This window comes from Ylistrum balloti, unplaced genomic scaffold (assembly GCF_031769215.1).
Source record: "Ylistrum balloti isolate Yb309-2 unplaced genomic scaffold, AGI_CSIRO_Ybal_v1 Utg369926, whole genome shotgun sequence".
Lineage (NCBI taxonomy): Eukaryota > Metazoa > Mollusca > Bivalvia > Pectinida > Pectinidae > Ylistrum > Ylistrum balloti.
Genome location: NW_026782041.1, coordinates 547,449 through 573,340, shown reverse-complemented (window position 1 = coordinate 573,340; position 25,892 = coordinate 547,449). Strand labels below are relative to the sequence as shown.

Genomic DNA, 25,892 nt, shown 5'->3' with positions numbered 1-25,892 from the left:
TTGTCAATGAGATATTGTGTTGTCAGGTTGTCAATAGGATATTGTGTTGTCAGGTTGTCAATGAGATATTGTGTTGTCAGGTTGTCAATAGGATATAGTGTTGTCAGATTGTCAATGTGATATTGTGTTGTCAGACTGTCAATGTGATATTGTATTGTCAGGTTGTCAATGTGATATTGTGTTGTCAGATTGTCAATGAGCTATTGTGTTGTCAGGTTGTCAATAGGATATTGTGTTGTCAGGTTGTCAATAGGATATTGTGTTGTCAGGTTGTCAAAAGGATATTGTGTTGTCAGACTGTCAGTGTGATATTGTATTGTCAGGTTGTCAATGTGATATTGTATTGTCAGGTTGTCAATGTGATATTGTGTTGTCAGGTTGTCAATAGGATATTGTGTTGTCAGATTGTCAATGTGATATTGTGTTGACAGACTGTCAATGAGATATTGTGTTGTCAAAAGGATATTGTGTTGTCAGAATGTCAATGAGATATTGTTTTTTCAGGCTGTCAATGGGATATTGTATTATCAATGGGATATTGTGTTTTCAGTTTGACAATGGGATATTATGTTGTCAAGGCGACAGTTTTGTCAGGATGGTTCACTCTAGTCAGATTGTGTTGAAATGTAATTATTGGAGATAGTGTCAACAAATTTGATTCAGAATATAATATCAGGAATATATATGGGTGTTGGTAATGGAATAATACAGAAATACCCTGATGTATCAGTCCACATAGATCACAGAGGTCCACACAGGTCACAGAGGTCCACATCCTACAGTAGTGTTTTATGTTCATTAACTTACTCTATACTTCTCCTCAAATCTTTAATACATCTGTTTTTTTAACATTGTTTTATTCTCTCTTTTGTTTTAGAAATTTTACCAAGTTTCCAGAGTGAAGAAAAATTGAACTAAGATGTAGTGTAGAACTCTGTGATGATACCACAACTCAAGGATCTGTATACAATTTCAAAATGGATTTATCAGACGACACAGAGAGTGAATCAAGTGTTAGCAAGCACAAAGTGATGAATTCCACCTGATCAGATTTTTACAATGATTCTCCATCTCCTTTATTGATAATCATAAGTAAACAATGGAGAATAAGTTTGGTGTTACTCTGAAATCAACCGGCGCAGGAAAACCAACTGACCGGAACTTTAAACCTTCGTCTGTAACAACTTCTGGGGTTAAGAAATCTAGCTACACAGGACCTCCTCCAAAGTTTACAGACCTCAAGGCTCGCTTTGATGACGACAAAAAGGAACAGAAAACTTTTGGTTCCCTTGGGACCAAACAGAGCGACTTTGGCACTGATTACTCAGCCAAGAAAAGCGCCAATAGTACAAGTGACAAAGGAAAGTTAACCCAGCCTGCGAAGTTGGGAAAATCTACGGAAAGTGGATTTCAGAGGAATGTTACGAGTCGAGGGTCATTTGAACGAAAAACAAAGACGGAAGAAAAGGTGAAACAAGATTTAGACGATGATGGTGACGGTGCACAGATTGCTGTTGGGAAAGTTTTCACTCGCCAAAACAGTAATACTTACACAGCTACAGTTGAAAACCGTATCCAGAGACAAGGGTCAAGTGATGACCCTGTGGACAAGGTCAGGGCGAGTAATTTACTGACTGGACAACTAGCAATGCTTAGAATAAGGCCTGGTAGTGGTGGTAAAAAGGATGAACAGACTACGTTCTCCAGTCAGACAGTAGAGAAATCTAACAATGGTTTTAGTAAGGTAGAAACCAAGACAACAACAGTTAGAAGTAACTTCAACACGAAGACCAAACCATTCTCCACAAACTCAGGGAGTAGCAGTTCCCCTAAATTCGCAAAGAAATTTTCATCATCAAGTACGCCAATGGAATTTGGTCTCTCATTTTCACCAAAGAAAGGTGACGATAGTAAAACCAGTGACTTACAAAGTAAGACTGTTTCCTCACACAGTAGACAATCTAGTAGTGATTCCTTAGGGAGTTCTACCAACAGTCCTCGGTCAAACGCATCATCAGACCTTGTGCAATTAGACTCGTCTTCAATTAAAAAGTTTGATTCAATCCTTGGAACAGGAAAATTAGAACATCGAGGAAATAGACTAGAAACCAAGACTGTTACAAAAACAGTGGAAACTGGAGCAAAAAGACCTGGTAGTCCCAGAACCATAGTAACAGAAACCAAAATTGTAACAACCAGTGTATCGAAGAGACCAGGCTTAAATAAAACAGTGAGTTCTCGTGAAGAGGTCACCACATTCAGTACGAGTCAGTCAGAAAGTCACACTGCTAGACCATGGGCAGGTAAAAAGGTGGATGTTCTTAAGACATCAAGTGATGATTCAAAGCCAGAATGGCTTGATAAAAGTAAAGACATGATCAACAAGTTCCAGACCAAAATGAAACCAACGACAACAGACACTTTGGTTAATACCAGTGATAAATCTGTTATAATGAAATCTCCAACGCCTTACCATAAACCTGTCGACAAGACTGTAAAACAGCTGACCACTCACAAAGGTAAACTGGGTAAAACCGATATAAACAGCAACAAAATGACACCCGCTTGGGAGACCCGAGTTGTCACGTCGAGTCTTCAGCGGCGGTCATCAGATCTGTCTGATACAGGAAGTGACATCAGTAGTAGAAGTTCGAGTAGTTTACCCAGCAGCAGCGATATGTTAAAGAAGAAACAATACACCATCAAGAAAATGGAACCGAGTAACTTCAAAAAGATCATGGGAAATTTTGAAGAAAAGTGCAAGAGTGGAAGTACAACACCAGAACGAAAATTATCTGATCCAAAACTCGAATTTAAGAAACCTTTATCGAGAGCCAAAAATATTGTGTTAGAACGCAAGAATTCTTTTGAGTGTCCCCAGTCGCCACCGGTATCTCCAAGGGATGCAACTCTGTTAGTTCTGAAAGAAACTGGACCAATACCTAATGTGAAAAAATTTGCAAAAGAGATAAATTCTGGCCGTGCGCGTGCCTTCAGTACAGGAAGTATCAAGGATTCTGGGAGTGAACACGAGTATAATGATGCTTTTAGTCAGCATCATGGCAGGGAGTGGCCCGACATGGATCTCAGCAGTGATGAAAGTGAGGCTCTGTATGAGTTTATAGGAGAACCAGGTAAGGCATTTTGGTAGTAAAGTTGAGGAATCCAACTTAAGTCTGCAGTTTAATTCCTCAACTTTAGACAATCACAGACAAGATATAAAATACAAAGTGATTTATCATCTGTTAGAATATAAAATCAAGTCTCCTTGTTATACTGGGACATATTTAAAGGTTGTTTGAAGGTTCCAGTTGCATGTTGTAATGTATTTAAAAGGTCAACTGTTACAGGGAAAAAAATCACCCTTTTTTTTCCCTTGCATAAAAGTGCCCAGTTTCTCCCAGTGTTTTGTTTGCCTTAAAAACATGAAAGTATATATACTGAGCTTTAAAAGCAAATTTAGCACACTCTTTGATTTTACCTTACTGTCTAAAGGGAGAAACAGGTGAAAGTTTATAAATGATGAAAAAAATTATTGTTTTATTTTCCTATTCTACCAGGTGAATATCTGCTCCCTATAACTACATATACTTTACACAAAACTGTGTTGTCTGATTTTCTAGGTGTTGGAGATGGAGATGGAAGATCTCGTCATAGTCGTAACATGGCGCGACGACATGGCCAGAAAAGGTACATCAGATTAATGTTTTTTATCCAAATTCATACTAATATTTTCATTGCTTCTTTGTTCCATTTACAATAAGGTTAAAGGCCATCATTTTTAGAACATTTAACATATTCTGATATTTGTATAACTGATCCAATAATACAACTTTGTAATCTATTAGTATTGTCAATGATGTAACTTGACCTTGACCCTTCAGACTTCAGAAAAATCTCATGTTCCAATAGGAGACTTTTGACTCTCTGGAGGGTTTTCAATGTAATGTGATATAATGAGATAAAATATGATAAAACCAGAGTTGTACGAAATGAAAATAAAAATTTTGGTCTAAACCTTTAGTAGGATGTTTTTTACTAATATTTTCATTTATATAATTAATTGTATAAAGGTACTTTTTTAGCTTTTTATTCAGATTTTTAGCTCATCTGGCCGTTCATTCAAAGTTAGCTTATGGTGTGGTGCGTGGTCGTTCATTCAAAGATATCTTATGGTGTGGTGCGGGGTCCATCATCTGGTGTCTGTTGTCGGCATCAACTTTTTCATTTAAGCAACTTCTTCCCAATAATCAATGGACCAAATGTTTTGAAATTTGGCTGGTATGTTTGTAGGATGAAGACTGACAAAGTTTGTGAAAATAAAGGACTTTGATGTATATTCAAGGTCACAGGGGAAAGATTTGTTAAACATTTAAACATCTTCTTCTCATGAACTAAAAGGCCTACTAGAGGAATAATATTTGGCTGGTATGTTCCGAGGGTGAAGCCCAACAAAGATTATGGCAAGAAAAAACCTTGACCTGTATTTAAAGTCACAGGAGTTGAATTTGTTAAAATATTTAAACAACTTCATTTCATGAACTAAATGGTGGAGAGATATGATATTTGGGTGGTATATATATATACACCAGGTGAGCGCTGCAGGCCCGTTGGGCCTCTTGTCATTTGTAAGGGAACTATTTACAAGGATACGTAGTATGTGAAGCCATGAGATACTACAGCTTAGTAATATGTAGAATGTTGCTTTACACCACTTATTATCAGTAGATTTTTTTATTATCTTATGAAGAAGAGTCAAATAAATTCTTCATGGCTAAAATGGTAGGATAGCGTAGGAATACAAGGTATGGTTGTGCTCTGTATTTACATGTTCTACCCCAAATTGATCCAGAAGGAACTGTTGGCATGATACATGTTTAACAATAAGGTGTGGTCATGATATACTTCTATAATCAGGATTCCACTTCTAGTCTTAAATTGCAGACTCTTTTGTCATTGGCAGAAAATAATAATGAATTTGCTCCTTGACCTCTTTGAATTGTAGAAAGGAAGAATAGAACTGATAATGCTAACTCACCACCAGTGCAGCTGTAGGATGGGATATGGCAGTTACATTCTCTGTCATCCTTTGGAGCTATATTTTGGTCTTCAAAGTATCTGATGGGAGACATTAAAAGTTCATGTCAGAAAGCTAGATTTTATTTCCTGCCAGTCTGTGTTTCAAACCAAAATGTCAAAGTTCAAATCATTGTAATGATAGACTGTGCTATAACTTCTCGCCCATTGATAAAATCTGTATGAAACTTCACAGACTTAAGGTTTCCTATAACTAGATAATGGGGCTTGTACCAATCAATCATTCATACAGGGTGAAGGTCACACCTAAAAGGTCACGAGGCAAGGTCATTCTTATTGTCTGCCCAGTAAGTGTCTGTACATATAAAGGTATATGATGTCCACACTTTATTGTATAACCATGCCAACAGTGCCTTTTGATCTATTGGGATAGGGGTTTAAATTTGTTGTCTTTAAAAACATAAATTTCTCTGGAATTTTTTTTTGGAAAATTTCATGATAGAGTCTCATGTTTTATCCTGCATTACAAATTAAGGCTTGAATCTCTGTACTTCTGCTATGTGAATGGTCAGTGAATACATGTACCTACTAAAATATCTCGATGAAATATGTGATGGAAAGTTCTATGTACCTGATAACAATGTAGTAGACATATACTGCTTATTTTCAACCTTCTATTAACCATATAGTGTCTTAAGGAAAAGATGGTTAGTGTCAGCACCTGGACAATGGTCAGTTTCTGTTCTCACTCGATTATAATGGATTGTCTTATGTGGGTCATTAAAATTTTCTCTAAGGCCGAAAAGAATCAAGTGAAGATCTGGATAAGGATTGATGTAGATACATATGGCTGTGATGACGTACTGACCATATCCTAAAGGCACATATATACGATAAACAACTTGCTTTTAATCGTATTTTTATTGACATCACATTTGATTATAGATTGATTGTACCACCATCAGACTGGGCTGTTCAAATCACCCTATGTCCATTGTTTGGCTTCTGTTCTTGTTATCACTATTTTTGGTAAAATTCAGATCTTTCCAATATTTCATTCCTGGATTTCCTTTGGTCTGTACTTGTGTCGTCTTTATTTCAGGCCTGATAAAAAAAAATGGCTGCCAGGTGGCCATCTTGGATTTTGTTTGTTAATACTATTTTTTGAGAAGGATTTGCTGATCTTACTCAAATTTAAAATCTATCTTCTCCTTGATCCCTGGATATGCTCTTTGATTTTGGAATTGATCTGAAAAACAAAATGGCTGCCAGTCAGTCATCTTGAATTTTGACAATTGAAGTTTGTTATTGCTATTTCTTAAAAAAAATACTGGAAGGATCTTCTCAGATGTTACATGTATGTTTGCCTTGGTTTTCAGTTGTGCTCTTTTCATTTTGGGACTGATCAGAAAAGCAAAATAGGTGAAAAGCATCCATGTTGGATTTTGTTAAGGAAAGTTTGTTATCACTATTTCTTGAGAAGGACAGAAAGGAAATATCTTAAATCCCTGATTTTGTCCTTTGATTTTGGGACTGTTCACAATTTACAATGGTCTTATAATTAAGAGCAGATAGGATGAAATAAGAGAAAAGAGGGGAAAATATTAAACTCTGAAAGAGAAAATGAAACAAGACTTGGCACCAAGAATCCTCTTACATCTTGGTTTAGTGATCTCGTTGCTTTCAGTCCTATTTTTCGTTGACCACGTTTGATTATATTTACTTTAATGGTATGTATTAATGAACCTCTATATATTGTAGTTCCTGTTTTAAACAGATTGTTATATCATGGTAATATCTATATACTGTATGTAATTTTCAATCATTTATTTCTTTGTAAATTGGAAAAATAATGTATTGAATACCTGAGAGAACTGATATGTACAAGAATTTTATTCTTTTTGGAAATATGACACACATGGCTTAATTGAAAAATATTTTGAAAATTTGAAATGTTCCAGGTGATATTTAGAAATGTGATTTAATAATTCAGGGCGTTTTTTATTGGATTTGTTAAGGAAATGTCCAGGTATAACTTGCAAGTTTTGGGAATCTAGCTTAATTATGAAATAATTAAATGGTGAATAGAATCTGTCATTGACTTCAAAACAGCTGTCAAAGAAAATACATTGTGTTTAATAGTGTAATGTGGGAAACTGAAAGCAAGATTTATGCTATTTTAATTAACACTTCTTACCTAAATTTTCCAATTTACATTGTAAGTGCTGTTTATTTTGTGTTTGTGAGATTTATATATATATTTTGCACACTATATGCTTTTGATTTGCAGTCCTGATTTAGATAGTGGGTAAGCAAACCGGCTGTTTATGTATACAGAGTTATCTACCCTTCCTGCTTGTCCTACGTGCCTTGCTTTATCTTTGTACTGCATTATACTATATTAATTACAATACTAAAATAAATAATGATTATCAGTTATGGTAATAAATTGAATTCTTAAAATGTTTTAAAAATGATATCAATGTTACAAAGTATCACCCATACATTATTATTGGTAAAGTCACATTCAGAAAGAAATAGGAAAGAATCATTTATAAAATTATATTTAAATATATCAACATTGGCTTAAAATACTAATACACTGATTGATTTAAATCTCAACAAGAAGCTTAATAACAAAGAATGATAACAACAGAGAAAGTGCTGACCGTGACCCACTTTTACAGGTGACCAGTCCGGTCCACAGCTAGCTTGTGTTAGTTAACATGATGCACGACAACTTCAATATTATTTCACTTGTCAGTTTAAAGAGTAAAAGAGATTGAACACCCATTTAAATGTTGAGTGTATGTAGTTATAATGAAGTGATAATACTTAAGGTGTTGATATAACATTACAAATGTAATATGAAGATTTGTCAGGATTGAAATTTGGGGGAAAATTGTTGTGTGGAGTTTAAAATGGCTATTTAGATTGTCATTGATAAATCTTTGATAAATGATTATTATGTGATTAAATCTACTGCTACATAGAGCTAGGTATAGGAATGCTACAGGTTCAGCAGACTGTGTTATTACATATATATATATCTATACTGCATGACTGTGATTATGGTGTAATAATGGATGTTAACAGGAATTTGTCAAAATGATAACGTTTATTATCTTAGTATGTACTTCAGTCTGTTTACTTCATCTTCATCAGAAATTACCAGGTACTTCTGTAATAATACTACATTGCTATCATGTGACATTTTGCTTGATCATTTTTTGAGCAAAATAAATCTACTGATTTACTAGTAAAGACGAAAATCACAAAAAAGATCAATTAATTATCAGGTTAAAATTTCATTTTCCTCATGTTTAAATCTGCTATGCACAGCTTCGGTATCACAGTAGCGTTAGTGACATCTCTTAGTGGTGTTTGGATGTCTCTACACCTGTCAGGGGTCAGCTACAGTAAGCAGTGCCAGTTAGCTCTAGTGACATCTCTTAGTGGTGTTTGGATGTCTCTACACCTGTCAGGTGTCAACTACAGTAAGCAGTGCCAGTTAGCTCTAGTGACATCTCTTAGTGGTGTTTGGATGTCTCTACACCTGTCAGGTGTCAATTACAGTAAGCAGTGCCAGTTAGCTCTAGTGACATCTCTTAGTGGTGTTTGGATGTCTGTACACCTGTCAGGTGTTAACTACAGAAAGCAGTGCCAGTTAGCTCTAATGACATCTCTTAGCGGTGTTTGGATGTCTGTACACCTGTCAGGTGTTAACTACAGAAAGCAGTGCCAGTTAGCTCTAGTGACATCTCTTAGTGGTGTTTGGATGTCTCTACACCTGTCAGGGGTCAACTAAAGTAAGCAGTGCCAGTTAGCTCTAATGACATCTCTTAGTGGTGTTTGGATGTCTGTACACCTGTCAGGTGTTAACTACAGAAAGCAGTGCCAGTTAGCTCTAATGACATCTCTTAGTGGTGTTTGGATGTCTCTACACCTGTCAGGTGTTAATTACAGTAAGCAGTGCCAGTTAGCTTTAGTGACATCTCTTAGTGGTGTTTGGATGTCTACACCTGTCAGGTGTTAACTACAGTAAACAGTGTCAGTTAGCTCTAGTGACATCTCTTAGTGGTGTTTGGATGTCTGTACACCTGTCAGGTGTTAATTACAGTAAACAGTGTCAGTTAGCTCTAGTGACATCTCTTAGTGGTGTTTGGATGTCTCTACACCTGTCAGGTGTTAATTACAGTAAGCAGTGCCAGTTAGCTTTAGTGACATCTCTTAGTGGTGTTTGGATGTCTGTACACCTGTCAGGTGTTAATTACAGTAAACAGTGCCAGTTAGCTCTAGTGACATCTCTTAGTGGTGTTTGGATGTCTCTACACCTGTCAGGTGTTAACTACAAGAAGCAGTGCCAGTTAGCTCTAGTGACATCTCTTAGTGGTGTTTGGATGTCTCTACACCTGTCAGGTGTCAATTACAGTAAGGAGTGCCAGTTAGCTCTAATGACATCTCTTAGTGGTGTTTGGATGTCTCTACACCTGTCAGGTGTTAACTACAGTAAGCAGTGCCAGTTAGCTCTAGTGACATCTCTTAGTGGTGTTTGGATGTCTCTACACCTGTCAGGTGTTAACTACAGTAAGCAGTGCCAGTTAGCGTTAGTGTTTTGATTATTTACATAGGAATTAGGAAACAATTCAATTTTTAAACCTGATTTTGTGGTATCATCCTAGTCTGGCCAGATCTGTAACAAGAGGCCTTCATGATGGAGGGCTAGTTGGTCATCATGTGTGGGTCATCACGTGTGGGTCATCACATGTGGGTCATCACGTGTGGGTCATCACGTGTGGGTCATCGTGTGTGGGTCATCACGTGTGGGTCATCGTGTGTGGGTCATCACGTGTGGGTCATCGTGTGGGTCATCACGTGTGGGTCATCGCGTGTGGGTCATCACGTGTGAGTCATCGCGTGTGGGTCATCACGTCGCGTGTGGGTCATCATGTGAGGTCCATGATGGGGAGTGGGGATAATGAATCAGGGTTATTCTATCTGTGTTTGTCTGATGACCTACGAATTAAGAAATGTAGATGATCGTATAAAATTATGGCATTAAAAAAGGTTTATTGGAAGTCATTCTTAAAATTATATCAATCCTTGTTTGTTAAAAAAAGATAAATCCGAGGTGTTAACATTTGTCAGTGATTATAACTTATTTAGCAATAACTAATGCATCATAGCTACAGGTAAAGGGAGGTAACTTCTGATTTATTTCTTACCTTAAAACTTACTGAGAGAAACTTGAATAAGATTAACAAATGACATACATTTATTGACAGGAATTATACAGAATTAAGAAAATGCTCTGCTTTACAATATATTCATTATTCCATATTTGCCTTCACAATTTTAGATTTGTATTCTACATGTGAACAAATTCTTCAGGGCTACATGTATTTTATTTTCTTTTCATATTTATGTGTTCTGAGATAAGAATATAAAAAGTCAAACTTTCTTTTGCCAAAAAGTGAGATAGAAAATGTCCAAATTTAAGGTTCTACTGTCCGTTTTGGTTCCATATCAAGACTGTAATATCATTTTCCTTTCACCCCCACTGAGATAAATGGATCAGTCTGATTGATTCGTTAGTCACAGTCCATGATGATATCTTGGTGGTTGCAGGTAGCTATTAACACAGACATTTCAGACAGATTACCAGAAAAGTTAGAATGATTTAAAAGTGCAGACCTGAGATAATTGGCTGTGAATCTGTAATTACTGTGACCAATGAAACATTAATGACACACATTTCTCCCGGGAGAAAATGTCCAAAGGCATTGAAAAATCGAAATAATGTAAATTACATGCATGGATTGCAAGTGGTTGCCATTTTCTCATCCTGTCGAATAATTATTAAATGCCATGTTTCTCATCTGGTTGTAACACACTGACCCGTATCACTCATTTTTATCGAGTTTTTTTTTGGGCAAAGAATTATAAAAATTAAAAAAATTGAATTTCATCAAGGAATTGCTTTGTAAAAGTTTTCTCTGATTAAAAACTAATTTACATATTTATTTACATATGTTGTCAATGTACTAATAATTACCTTAAAAATAATGGGTTTATTGACTATAAACAAATTACATGTATACATACTGATTCCTAGCATCCCAATGATATAATAATCATACTTTTTACATATACAGCATGCAAGTTAAAGTATCATATTATACACTATACAGCATTTCTACCTTGCAGTTATCAATATATTTAGCTTCAAACTGTGACAGGTACATACAAAGAAATAATTCATTTCTTTGAGAGATTGATGCCCCGTTGATTCTGTGGATGTTCGATTTATTCATGTTGCATTTTGGTTGCCATAGTTATCATGTATTTTCAAGAATATCCCTCTGTGTATTGTTGGGACTAGGAGCATTTTTACATATCTATGTAAGGAAGGTGACATTTTGGGGGTTTGAACCCGTCACCGTTGGGTGTGTAGTCGAACACTAAACCACAGACTGTCCTTCTACATCCTTATCCAGAAAACTGTAAACAATCTTAATGACAGTATAATGATTCACTGATCCATTAGTGTATTGAATCTCAGGATGTTATATTGATGCATTGTCTATCCTGGAATTGTATCGTGATACCTAAAAGATTATAGTTACCTTCCTTGACAGATTACAAAATCATGACTGACAAAGAAAAACATAAGTTTGAATCAATAAATAAGACAAGAAACATCTCTCTGTGATGGTTATTTGTCTGATAAATATGTCATATTCATTCTGCAGATGAAACTGACATCACTTTGCTAGGGATGTAGTTTTACTTAACACAAATTGATGTCTCGTATATGGTGATACATACTGTGAGAGATTTATGATGATACAAATAACACCTCCCACGATATTTGTCGATAATAAAATGTCTGGTTTAAATCTCATATCCTACCAGATTTGAGACAAGGTTTTTTACCAATTATAACCACATTATAGATTTATTTGAAATTTTAATGAAATTAGATTCAGATAAACACCGCAACAAATCACCCTAGGTTTGATCCATTGCCCTGTAAGGTATCGATATCCCAGAAAAGTATTGCTCCAAAGATAATGACAGTACAGTCAACCACATGTTAGCCTAAGGACATTGCATTATGTTTCTTCACATAGAGGTTATGACTTGTACATTTAAACAAGAAGTATTATAGGCAGTCTAGTAGCAGCATGAAATATTGTGAAGGTTTTCAGTTAAAGGGAAATAACTCTGATAGTAATAGCTCTGCATGACTGTAAGGAGTACTAAATCCAGACTTCAGGGAAATTTTAATCCAACTCACTAATCAAACATTTTATTGGTATGTTTTTTGAAATGCTTGGTACAAACTTATACTAAAGTTTTAATACATTGGCATTAAGAGACATGCAGATGGTAACTTTAACCCAGTCTGTTTTCAGAATATATTTTTAGTAGCATTTTGACAAAAATTAAACTGTTACTTGATTTGCAATATGTATTTATCTTTTTCTGTGAATCTTAAATTTCAATTTCCATTTTCAGGAAAGGGTGTCACAGACCTAGTTATGAGGAGCAGAGTTCTTCTGACCTAGCAACAGAGGGCAGCAGCAGTAAGGACGGTACCCTGGAAAGCACTGATGATGTAAGTTTCTGTAACAATGTCAGAAATTCATAGATCTCAGAAAAATAAGGACAAACATAAAACATTGTCACCAGAATAACTTCAGTAAAATTAAGACAATGTTGCAAAGTATTATGACATTACAGTCAAAGGTCATGACCTGTATAACTGTCAGTAAGAACTCAACCAGGTAGTTCAAAGATCACAGAAAGGTCATGACCTGTATAACTGTTAACAAGAAATTAATCAGGTAGTTCAAAGATCACAGAAAGGTCATGACCTGTATAACTGTTAACAAGAACTCAATCAGGTAGTTCAAAGATCACAGAAAGGTCATGACCTGTATAACTGTTAACAAGAACTCAATCAGGTAGTTCAAAGATCACAGAAAGGTCATGACCTGTATAACTGTTAACAAGAATTCAATCAGGTAGTTCAAAGATCACAGAAAGGTTATGACCTGTATAACTGTTAACAAGAACTCAATCAGGTAGTTCAAAGATCACAGAAAGGTCATGACCTGTATAACTGTTAACAAGAATTCAATCAGGTAGTTCAAAGATCACAGAAAGGTTATGACCTGTATAACTGTTAACAAGAACTCAATCAGGTAGTTCAAAGATCACAGAAAGGTCATGACCTGTATAACTGTTAACAAGAACTCAATCAGGTAGTTCAAAGATCACAGAAAGGTCATGACCTGTATAACTGTTAACAAGAATTCAATCAGGTAGTTCAAAGATCACAGAAAGGTTATGACCTGTATAACTGTTAACAAGAACTCAATCAGGTAGTTCAAAGATCACAGAAAGGTCATGACCTGTATAACTGTTAACAAGAACTCAATCAGGTAGTTCAAAGATCACAGAAAGGTCATGACCTGTATAACTGTTAACAAGAATTCAATCAGGTAGTTCAAAGATCACAGAAAGGTTATGACCTGTATAACTGTTAACAAGAACTCAATCAGGTAGTTCAAAGATCACAGAAAGGTCATGACCTGTATAACTGTTAACAAGAAATCAATCAGGTATTTACAAATTTAAAGATCACAGAAAGGTCATGACTTGTATATATACCATACAATTTACATGTAGTTTATTTATAGGGAAATCACATTTTTGAGCAGAATTTGTATAATTTTCATTGGAATAATTTAAAACTTGATAAGAATTATAAATATATGATGATGGTTTGATGATTTGCGTATATTGACCTTGACTGACCCCCAGGTGTTTGAATTATATCACTAAGACTAACATTTACTATCTTATTTTTTGTGACACTTTAAAGCTGATGACATTAGAATTTATCCCTATAACCTACAAATTCAATTTTGCTTATTTCAAGTGACCATCAAGACTGCTAGGTCTCTTCTTTTGATTCTACAAAAAAACTTCTATCTTAATATAACAGAGATCATTACAGTATTTATTTTGAGGCCTCTGTAAGGATTTGAACCCGGGACTTCTGTCTAATTAGTGTGGCACTCAGTTGATTAAGCTAAAGAGAGGTCCTCTATCGCTAAGCAGGTGATATAGTTATCACTCTTGTTGACTCAGATTGAAACCTGCAAGGCTTTTTTTTTTGGGGGGGGGGGGGGGGGGAGGAAACCAGATTATATATAATTACCCAGGTAAAAGCTGCATGGTCAAGGAGATGATCATGTACCTTTTCACGTCTGATTTTCAGAAATCGTCATGGTGACATGCAAGTGTGTTACACTACACCACCCAACCACTCTCTTATAGGTCAAAGGTTACTGAAAGGTTGTAACCTGTAAACACCTCAATGTCATTTTATTAAGCATATTTTTATAAAGACATAAAAAGAAATTTGTCATCTTAATCAGACATTTCACCAGTAAATTGGGTGTTAATTTACAGGAAAGCTTCACTGGCTGGATTATATTCTATGTACTTCTGATATTAGGCTCACAAAACCCATGTTATCGGACGAAATGCAAGGATCTGTCAATTAAAGGGAGATAATTGTGATCACCTTAGCTGATCCATCTGAAGCTGTCACCTCAAGCAATTTTAAGTTGAAATGCTTCAGGAACTTTAGATTTACTTCCTGAGGGTGAAAGGTCAAACTTTGAGTCTGAGATATACCGTGTAAACCAAAGTATATCTGTACTGTGTTGTAGATTGATTGGATGTCAGCTCTTAATTGTTCTAACACAGTATAACATACTGTATTGTAAAACAGATCTAGACAGCAGTGGCAAGAATCTCATTTATATCCAGGAAGATCTGTATTTCTATATGAGAGTTAATTTGTAGGAAGTTTGTCCCCTAGAGGACATTTATTCAAGCGTGATATACAGGTACACCTACATATATCTATATATATATACACAACAGGTGTATACTATATATGTTAAAAGAGGCCACCAGAGGGGGATTTTCCATAGCTGTGGAATAAGAAATAAGTAATTCATTATATATTTAATTGGAAACTGTACATGTTTGTGATGAGTGAAATATAGTGAGAATTTACCAAAAAAACCTTCTAATCATTTACTCAAGAAGCATCTTTATCAAGAACATCAAAAACACCCAGCTTCGGTGCCCCATTTAAACGAATTAGTCTTTGGAGTTTCCGGGATCTTACATAGTAAGTTGACAGCCTTCAGGAGTTGTCCTGATCAAAGGTAAAGTCAGTGTGATTTAGCTGCTTTAACAGTACTGTTTTTTAAGATTCTCCAGCAGTCATATAACAGGTAAAACAGTCTGATACTTGTGTCAAATGTTTAAATTCCTGACATTCCATGCTGTGTGTTTACTCCTGTACCTATACAGTGTGTATCGGGTAGGCCTTGCCTGATAATGAGGTCAACTCTGTATATAAACAGGTCATCTTTCCTTTATTTTATGTTACAATCTCAAAATATATCAAATTTAGATCAATATAAACCAACACCATTAATCTATTTACTTTGGACATTATACAGGTTTGTATTTGTACACTGTAAATGAACTTGAATTAAGTATAATTTGTACATGTTATCAATTTTAGCAAATCAGTGCAATGATAAACTCACTCATCAGTAATAATTCATCTGTAAACACAAAATTCACCAATAGTTCTATCACATTCTAGTGTAATACTTTGAGAGTTTAAAACACTAAGATACAATTATTGGTGTAAATATGTATGTTTACTGTATATATATATCTATAATGTATAAATCCTATTTTATCTCCTAACCTTGTGTTCATTGAGTTATAACTCTCTGCTGTATAACAGTAATTCACAGTAAATCAGGATAAACCTCCTCTGACAAATTCATTGATATTGATTTGAGATAGATCACATATGGAATTTCTATAGTTATGTATATATTTACCTGTAAGGTAATGTACACATACTTATGTGTAACAGAAACATGTGCTTGCATAAAGATTGTGTTATCTTATTTGTGTGTTGTTTAGTACATACCAAGGGATGTATTACCTTTATACCAGGAACACTAAACAATTGTTTTCTTTAAACAACATTGTATCAGAAGAATTCTGTTATTATAAGCAGAAATCTCCACAGCCTGGCTTTTTACTTCTTATTTATCGTTTACTTAGACTGTTTGATCTGATGTAGAAAACTCCTTCCATCTGGTGCTTTGTAGGAAAGTAGGATCAGGGAGATAGGAATGATGATATCCAATGATGGTGGCCTCTTTTAGTAAATTATAAAACTTACTTTTTATACATTCTTCTCCTTTGATAGTGAGATTATAGTACATATCATAGAACCGTGACTCTAGGTCTGATACCAGGGAGGCAAGGGGGCCAGGGAGGCCATGGGGTTGGGAGGCTAGGGGGTAGGTAAGTGGACGAGGAGGCAAGGGGGTCGGGGAGGCCATGGGGATGGGGAGGCAAGGGGGTCAGGGAGGCAAGGGGTTGGGAAGGCCAGGGGGATGGGGAGGCCAGGGGGTAGGGAAGGGGACGGGGAGGCAAGAAGGTCAGGGAGGCCATGGGGATGGGGAGGCAAGGGGGTCAGGGAGGCAAGGGGTTGGGGAGGCCAGGGGGATGGGGAGCCATGGGGGTCAGGGAGACAAGGGGGTCAGAAGGCCAGGAGGATGGGGAGGCCAAGGGGTCAGGGAGGCAAGGGGGTCTGGGAGGCCAGGAGGATGGGAAGGCCAGGAGGATGGAGAGGCTAGGGAGATGGGGAGGCCAGGGGGATGAGAGGAGAGGGGGATAGGGAGCCGAGGGGGTCGGGGAGGTCAAGAGGATGGGGAGGCCAGGAGGATGGGAAGGCCAGGAGGATGGGGAGGTCAGGGGATGGGGAGCCGAGGGGGTCTGGTAGACAAGGGGGAAGGGTAGGCCAGGCTAATGGGGAGGCCAGGCGGATGGGGAGGAGAGGGGTCAGGAGGCCAGGGGATGGGGAGGGGGGATCAATCATCTAATGCATATAACTCTATTTTCAAATGAATTTTGATGCAAAGTTTTATATCAAATATCCTAAAATCATTCTACTTGTTTTACATTTAGACATAAGACCACAAACGGAATTACAACTCATTAAGTTTTGTTCTCATTATAATATGAGGTTGTGAAAAGTGTTTGTGTGGTGCCTCTTTAAAAAACATTCATGTTTTTGTGTTGTTTGTCCTATTAGATGCAGAAAAATGTGGATTAGGAAAGTGATGGCCAGTTTATAGATTTATGGCTATTTCTGAAGACAAAGATATTATTTCTTTACGGTAAAATCTGGTCAAAATTTGACATCCTTATATGTGTTACAGCTAACCTTGACCTTTCGTCAAATGAATATAAGATATTGTAGAATATATTTACTGATAATTACAATGATAAGATATATTTGAGTGTATAACATATGTTCAACAGCATGGTGGGCTGGATATAGTATTCATATTGGTAAAACACATGTTTTCATTAAAGTGTGACTGTTAAAAAAACTTAAGCTTTAAGTATGATTCCTGGTGTTTGTCAGCCTCTTCACTTAACACCCTTTTCCCCTGCAAATATTTCAGTGGAATGGCCATATGACTGTATCAGAATATTCCATTTTTTAATGTAGGGGTAAAAGCACTGATCACTTCATAAATCATCAGATATTTCCATTATTTGGCAGACTTTCGTAGAGTTTATTAATTTCCTTGTCTTCAATAATAAATTCTTAACTTTAGGAAAGTTTAAGAATGACTTGTTATAGTGTCGAGGTTACCATTAGCAACGCCTCTCTAAGGAAACGATTTACAGGATTGGATGATAACTACTTGTTTGAACAATCTACACTTTGATATTCTAAGTGAAAAAGTTTTTAAGTGATTTAAGTCTGAATACTTAAACTTTGAATGAACATCTCTTTCATCAAGACATTTGAAGATTTTTCAGGTTTTAAAATCTAAGTTTTAGAGGTAAACTTGTGATTTAATATGAAATCTGAGTAACTTTCAGTTCCATTGAACAACTTTGTGTCTTTGTAAAGTTTGACAGAAGTATCTGTCAGTAGGTTTAATATAGTAAACTAAGTTGGAATGTCTGTCAACACATTGACTGTTATATATTTGTGGGACTTTGTGATAACAACAGGAGGATCATACTGGTTATAAAAGGTATTTACCCGATAATTTTCAGATTTTGGTTGCTTCATAGAAAAGGGACATCACTGAGATTTTCTTCGTAAACCTTCATTGTGTACTTACAATATAAAGGTTGTAAGAATAAAAGACTGGAAAATAAACATGTTTGCATAAAATTAAAGAAGTCGCATTGGTCGAGGGACGTGAATTTAATCAGATGATCTTGTGTTAAATTAATCAGATGATCTTGTGTTAAATTAATCAGATGATCTTGTGTTAAATTAATCAGATGATCTTGTGTTAAATTTATCAGATGATCTTGTGTTAAATTAATCAGATGATCTTGTGTTAAATTTATCAGATGATCTTGTGTTAAATTGATCAGATGATCTGATCTTGTGTTACATTAATCTGGGGCAGTTTTATTGTTTGTAGGACATTTTGATTAAAGAAATGGTGTGTATTCCCCGTCCACATGTGTAAATTGTAATATTGATGAAACAGTCTGGAATGTGATGAATTTTTACAACAGCTTGTGTGTATAACCCACTGGATTGATTTGATTCCTGTGGAATGTATATTCATTCATTCTCTTTTTTCTTTGTACCTGAGTATTTCTCAGTTAAGCTCACAGATGAAATATTTTGTGTACAGAAACTAGGAAAGGTGATATCCATTTCTCACGTGGATGGATATAGAAGCAGGTCTGACTGACCTGTACTTTCTGTGATCATCTGTATTAGACTTCTGTTGGAAGAGTGATGTGAACAATGATTTGTAATCAGTAGATAAGGTTACATTATAACAGGCTAGCTGTAAATCAGACTTGATGCAGTCAGATTACTATCCAATAGATGGTGTTACCTTCAAATGAAGAATATTATACAAATTCATGTCCAACTGGCACATTTAAATGTTTTTTTGCCTGTCTCAAAGCAACAGGTTTCAGTTATTGTAAGTGGGCATTATCCCTATGCCAATTATCTAATTGTTTCTTCAGAAACAAATAGCTACATGCGTTTGGATATTTACATTAATTTTCAGCTAAATTGACAATAGTAAAGTTGAGTCTAGTGATTCTCAGTTCTCGGCAGCTGAGACTACTTGTCTTGCAATGTGAAGTGTTTAAATGGCCGTATAATTAAGTGGGAACCCTTCTTCATCAGATGTTCATTCCCTACCCTTCACATGAAAATGGACATCTCTACCTTTTGTATCTGGACTCTACCATGTTGAAAGTTTAGGGGAAAATGACTGAGGAAAAGCATTGATCTTCAAAGACTCTTTGAAAAACTTGGGTATTGATGGTACAAAGATCTTTGGTAATATCGACACTGGCTCTGTGTTAATACTGAGAAGAGTTCATGAACTCACAGCTTCGTGGTCAGAGAGTACCCTCCATGGCTTTCAGAGAGTTGTTACAGTTAATATTGAAGAAAGTTATCGTTTTGGAGTAGTATATAAAACTTCAAAAACATTAGAAATTTGCCGCAACGTGTGAATTTTTACGACATCTGAACCTGTTGCCTTTGTTAGTGTTTATGATTTTTACGATGGATAAAGATTACTCCCAATAACTCAGACCATTGGAGCAAATTTTTTCATTTTCTTCTGCAATTTGGTTTCATCTATAAAGTGTTTAGACATTGGAATGTTCATCTACCAAATAATGTTAAAGGATTATAACAACACATACCAACCAGGAGAAGGATTATATCATAAAACAGCATTTTCATTTCTGGATTAAAAGTACAAGATGTGAATTGTGAAGTATGATTGTGAAGGTTACAAATTTTGTAGGCATTGTTTCAACATGGCGAATTCTCCTTATTTCAGTCTATAGAAAATTTCCTGACCACCAACTGTTGGATCGTTTACCAACCATAAGTGATGCTTTTATTTGTTGTGTTTCAACTTTTGGTGAATGTAGAAAATAGACTTTGTGTTAAAAGAATATCAGGAATCGATACTGTTGAACAATTTGTTATAGCTGTCCAGGTGCAAACATTGCTGTTCAGGTGCAAATATAGCTGTTCAGGTGCAAACAAGTACATCTTCAAATATTTGATCTCTAAACCAAAGTTTTGAAGATATTGTAAATTGTCATCTTAGGTCATGGTGACTCTCCAACAAACAGCATGAAATAAACTTTGCCAATCCTACAAAATAAAAACTAGTCAGAGTTGCTGCCCTTATTTATACCTTGATCAAAACAAGGTGGTATGATTTTGTTTATAGATTGAGGACAAGGTATTGTTGACTGTGATTGGTTAAAAATTGTTCCTTCTCAAAGTGATTGGTTCAAAATTGTTCCTTCTCAAAGTGATTGGTTCAAAATTGTTCCTTCTCAATGTGATTGGTTAAAAATTGTTCCTTCTCAAAGTGATTGGTTCAAAATTGTTTCTTCTCCAAGAGTTTACTCAACGAAAATACAAATGGTGTCGTGGATATTTCCGGGAATACCGGTAACACAGAGTTTTTCAATGAACCGTGTATCATTGTTGTCGAGCAACCGCGGAGCTCGTCCATCATCAACAAGCTGCAGTTTTTGTGTGGGACAGGTATACCTCATTTCAAACATAAATTTTAAGGCACTAAAAACAACTTTATGGCACTAAAAACAACTTTATGGCGCTAAAAACATTTTCATCTTGTTGCAGTTAAATTGAAAATACATTTCACACCTGAAGTCTCAAAATTTTTTGTCTCAAGGAACTGTCTCCAGATTTGATAAACTCCCATTTTCAGGATGGTCTTTGTAGTTTTCAGGTCAGATTATTTATTGATGATGCAATAGAAACAAGAAATTCTAATTATTTCTGAACTATTGGAAAATTGTCAAAATATTTTTGGAATCAGAATTAGAATATTGAAAGAATATTGAACCAAAACTGGAATATTGAAAGAATATGTAGATATGAATTGAATTAGAACAGGGGAAATACTTTTCATGGTACATTACTTAAAACGTTTCTTCAAAAGTTTTTTGTCAAATTTTGTTTATTAGTTTAAATAAGGTAATGCCTGTTTATCACTGATTTACACACTGCGGTATGTGATTGTGCTAATGTATATAAATCATGTGCTCACCTGGACATCTACCTGCCTCAGGTGTCAGTTTTAACACCTGGTGTGACATCATCGTAATGTTAGATCATCTACCCAGGTCGACTGTCTGAACTTGTAGGTTACAGAGTACATATCACTTGCAGTCCAATGTCAGACCATGGTTGAACTGATGTGCTATAAAATTCTGGTGGATGGATGTCAGCCCTCGATAATAGAATTTGTAAGGTTATCCCTACTCTACTTAATTCCTTGTGATTTTTGTGATTATCTAGGTACCCTGTTGGTTAAAGTGTTAAGTCTCCATCTTGTCCGGAGGAGACCTGTTGTTTAACCTGTTAAGTCTCCATCTTGTCCTGAGGAGACCTGTTGGTTAAAGTGTTAAGTCTCCATCTTGTCCTGAGGAGACCTGTTGGTTAAAAGTGTTAAGTCTCCATCTTGTCCGGAGGAGACCTGTTGGTTAAAAGTGTTAAGTCTCCATCTTGTCCTCAGGAGACCTGTTGGTTAAAAGTGTTAAGTCTCCATCTTGTCCTGAGGAGACCTGTTGGTTAAAAGTGTTAAGTCTCCATCTTGTCCGGAGGAGACCTGTTGGTTAAAAGTGTTAAGTCTCCATCTTGTCCTCAGGAGACCTGTTGGTTAAAAGTGTTAAGTCTCCATCTTGTCCTGAGGAGACCTGTTGGTTAAAAGTGTTAAGTCGCCATCTTGTCCAGAGGAGACCTGTTGTTTAACCTGTTAAGTCTCCATCTTGTCCTGAGGAGACCTGTTGGTTAAAAGTGTTAAGTCTCCATCTTGTCCTGAGGAGACCTGTTGGTTAAAAGTGTTAAGTGGCCATCTTGTCCTGAGGAGACCTGTTGTTTAACCTGTTAAGTCTCCATCTTGTCCTGAGGAGACCTGTTGGTTAAAAGTGTTAAGTCTCCATCTTGTCCGGAGGAGACCTGTTGTTTAACCTGTTAAGTCTCCATCTTGTCCTGAGGAGACCTGTTGGTTAAAAGTGTTAAGTGGCCATCTTGTCCTGAGGAGACCTGTTGTTTAACGTGATAACACTCCATCTTATCAAGTTTAGAGATTCACTTACATGGTTACTTTAGGTAGTGTAAGGTAAATTGGTCCTGGTATGTGATTTCAGGCACAAGCAGCTCAAGTTCTATATAAACTGTGAATACATAAATTTCTTATTTTTACGATTCATAAAGGAAGATAGTTTCAAGATTTTAGATAAATTTTTATTTTGTAGGAGAAACAAAACAGATCACAATGCTATAATCTTATATTGATTTACTTTTTTTAAAATTTTGGCAGCATGTTAATCCTACTGAGGATTAAACAGTCAATTATCACAATCAAGTACATGTATTGTTTACTGATATCAGTTTGTTTATCTGATATTAATGGTCAGATAATGAGTCACAAATGCAAAAATCATGAAAAATAATTACCATCCTACATTATAACGATACAGGCGATTATATATTTAAATTGATGACTTACATTATATACTGAAACTGAATCTGTTTTTTCTTTTTTGTTTGGGGGAGGGAGGGTCTGTCTAAAGACTTCTGCTTAAAATGACATCCATTTTGCTTTTTAAGTTTTTAAGTTAATCCACCATTGACAAAAGCATACTGAACCTGAATTTAAGTTTCAAGAAGCTAAAATTTTCCACTTTTCTAATGTCTGTAACTGTGTAATAGATGTCCCCTTTTCTGTGTTACAGAAAGCTGTAGAAGGTGATGTTGAGAATGACTCTGACAGCAGTAATTCAGGTATCTATGAACCAATTGACCAGGACTGGGTGAACAAGCTCAAAGTAGAACAGCGTGAACAACCACCAGAACTTCCTGCAGACAGGAAGAAGAAAAAGAAAAAGAAAGATGGCAACAAATCTGGTGCTGCAGCCATTGGATCTAAACTGAAGAAGTTGTACAATAAGCCAAAGAAAAGTGGAGAACCTGGTCTTACTAAGGTGGCCTCCGCTCCACAACTGTCAGAACAGTCCTCATCTGGGGTGTTAAACAAACTTGGTGATAAACTCAAATTACTTACTGGTACCAAAAGTTCAGACCCCAAACTGGTGGCAGAAGCTGAAGTAGTGATATCTAGTAGTGAGTACGACGGTGAAGCCTACAACGAGGAAGACAGTAATTGTAACAATATGAATATTCCATTAGAGGACATTGTGTATATAGATTCTTCATCTAGTATTGATCTGCAGGACTCATCAGAACCCGATAATCGTAATAATTATGAGGACACAGCACCACCTCTACCCCCAAGGGAGGTTTCCGATGAGGAGGAGAGTGCCCCTAAACCCCCACCAAAGACTCGATCTAGTATGCTTAATAATAGTGATGCTAATATAGGACTTGCACCAATGCGACCACCCAAACGGAACAGTTCTCGTCCACAATCTGAGGATGAGGCCCCTACTCCTGCTCTGCCTCCTAGAAACCGTGTCTCCACCAATGTAAATCTAGATACTGTTGTGCCAGTCACTCCAGGCCTGGTCACTTCTGCACACTCCACTGGTGATCTCAGGTAAATAGGCATGTTTTTCTATGTATGAAAATGTGTAAATACTTCTGATTTTATCTCCATTATTATGTAACTATTATAAGTGTGTGATGTACCTATTTTATGTCTTGATAATCTTCCCTGTTGTAAGTGTATGATATACCTATATTGTGTCTGGGTTATCTCCCCTGTTATAAATGCATGATGTACCAATGTTGTGTCTGGGTTATCTCCCCTGTTATAAATGTGTGATGTACCTTAGTTGTGTCTAGGTTATCTCCCCTGTTATAAGTGTGTGATGCACCTATATTGTGTCTAGGTTATCACCTATGTTATAAGTGTGTGATGTACCTATATTGTGTCTAGGTTATCACCTATGTTATAATTGTGTGATGTACCTATATTGTGTCAGGGTTATCTCCCCAGTTAAGAGTGTGTGATGTACCTATGTTGTGTTTGGGTTATCTCCCCAGTTAAGAGTGTTTGATGTGCCTATATATTGTCTGGGTAATCTCCCCAGTTAAGAGTGTTTGATGTGCCTATGTTGTGTCTGGGTTATCTCCCCTGTTATAAGTGTGTGATGTGCCTATGTTGTGTCTGGGTTATCTCCCCTGTTATAAGTGTGTGATGTACCTATGTTGTGTCTGGGTTATCTCCCCTGTTATAAGTTTGTGATGTACCTATGTTGTGTCTGGGTTATCTCCCGTTATAAGGGTGTGATGTACCTTCGTTGTGCCTGGGTTATCTCACCTGTTAAGAGTGTTTGATGTGCCTATATTATGTGCTGAGTATCTTCCTTTGTTAAAAGTTGATGTTGTATCTATTGTATGGCTTGATTATTTCTCCCTTAGATAATGTTATAGTGTATGTATAATAAATCAGGATTATCTGCTCTTGATAAATATGAATGATATCTACAGATTATCTCCCCTTTAATGTATTATGATGATCTCCCTTGTCAGGAACCCAAAAGGCCAGTGGCATGCCAGTAAGGACAGCTATCTACATGGACACCATCAAATGTCCAACAAGAACCTTGACCATTCTGATGGACCACCTGTGCCACCCCGTCAAAACAGTGGTAATGACATCTAAAGCACTGTCTCTTCTAACCCTACAGGCCTAGAATAAAAACCTGCTCAAATTTATATTAGTTTTGAATTTAATTTATTGGGTTTTCATTTTTGTCTATTGGTTTTTAAATTCTGAACACAAGGACTTGTATCTAATTCTGTTTTAAGAAGTGATATCCCATCCCAGATTAACCAACCAAATTACAAAGTGGTGTTTGGATATTTATGTATAATGATTGATAAGTGTGGCTAAGATGGTGATTAAGTAAAATAATTCTGCTTTTTTTATTGAAATTTTCTATATTTCTGTTTCAGGTGAGGAGAATATTTATATTGAATGTGACAGACCAGGAGCACAGGAGAAAGAGTAAGTTCTAAAGATTTCTAAGTACTACACAGGTATTTTCTTCAGTTCAGAATTGAACTATTCATCTTAAGAATATTCAGGATTTTGTAATATTCTCTCCCCATCTGACTATCTGTACAACACATTGTTTCTACTGTGAAGATAGCTTATTTACTCTTAATATGATATCTAAAGGAATACTACAACCATTTGTAAAATATAGGTCACTGTGACCCATATTCATGTAGAAGACAGAAGGAATACCACTACCATGTGTTAATTGTTACAGTAGTTCACTCACCTATATTAGAATACAAGTGTAACAGAATGCTACAACCATTTGTAAAATATAGGTCACTGTGACCCATATTCATGTAGAAGACAGAAGGAATACTACAACCATTTGTAAAATATAGGTCACTGTGACCCATATTCATGTAGAAGACAGAAGGAATACCACAACCATGTGTTAATTGTTACAGTAGTTCACTCACCTATATTAGAAATACAAGTGTAACAGAATGCTACAACCATTTGTTAAATGTAGGTCACTGTGACCCATATTCATGTAGAAGACAGAAGGAATACCACAACCATGTGTTAATTGTTACAGTAGTTCACTCACCTATATTAGAAATACAAGTGTAACAGAATGCTACAACCATTTGTTAAATGTAGGTCACTGTGATCTGTATTTTATGATCTTTGACA

At 36.1% G+C, this 25,892-nt stretch overlaps 1 protein-coding gene across 1 annotated transcript in view; it reads left to right on the top strand.

The window, feature by feature from the left end:
• Positions 1-1,099: 1,099 nt before the first annotated feature.
• LOC132546964 (uncharacterized) overlaps positions 1,100-25,892 on the top strand; it is a 57,224-nt gene continuing 32,431 nt past the window's right edge. Inside the window, exons 1-7 of the mRNA XM_060210697.1 lie at positions 1,100-3,134; positions 3,624-3,690; positions 7,328-7,345; positions 12,559-12,658; positions 22,966-23,786; positions 24,725-24,843; positions 25,151-25,202. Coding sequence (XP_060066680.1) covers positions 1,100-3,134; positions 3,624-3,690; positions 7,328-7,345; positions 12,559-12,658; positions 22,966-23,786; positions 24,725-24,843; positions 25,151-25,202 — 3,212 coding nt within the window. The remainder of the gene's footprint in view (positions 3,135-3,623; positions 3,691-7,327; positions 7,346-12,558; positions 12,659-22,965; positions 23,787-24,724; positions 24,844-25,150; positions 25,203-25,892) is intronic.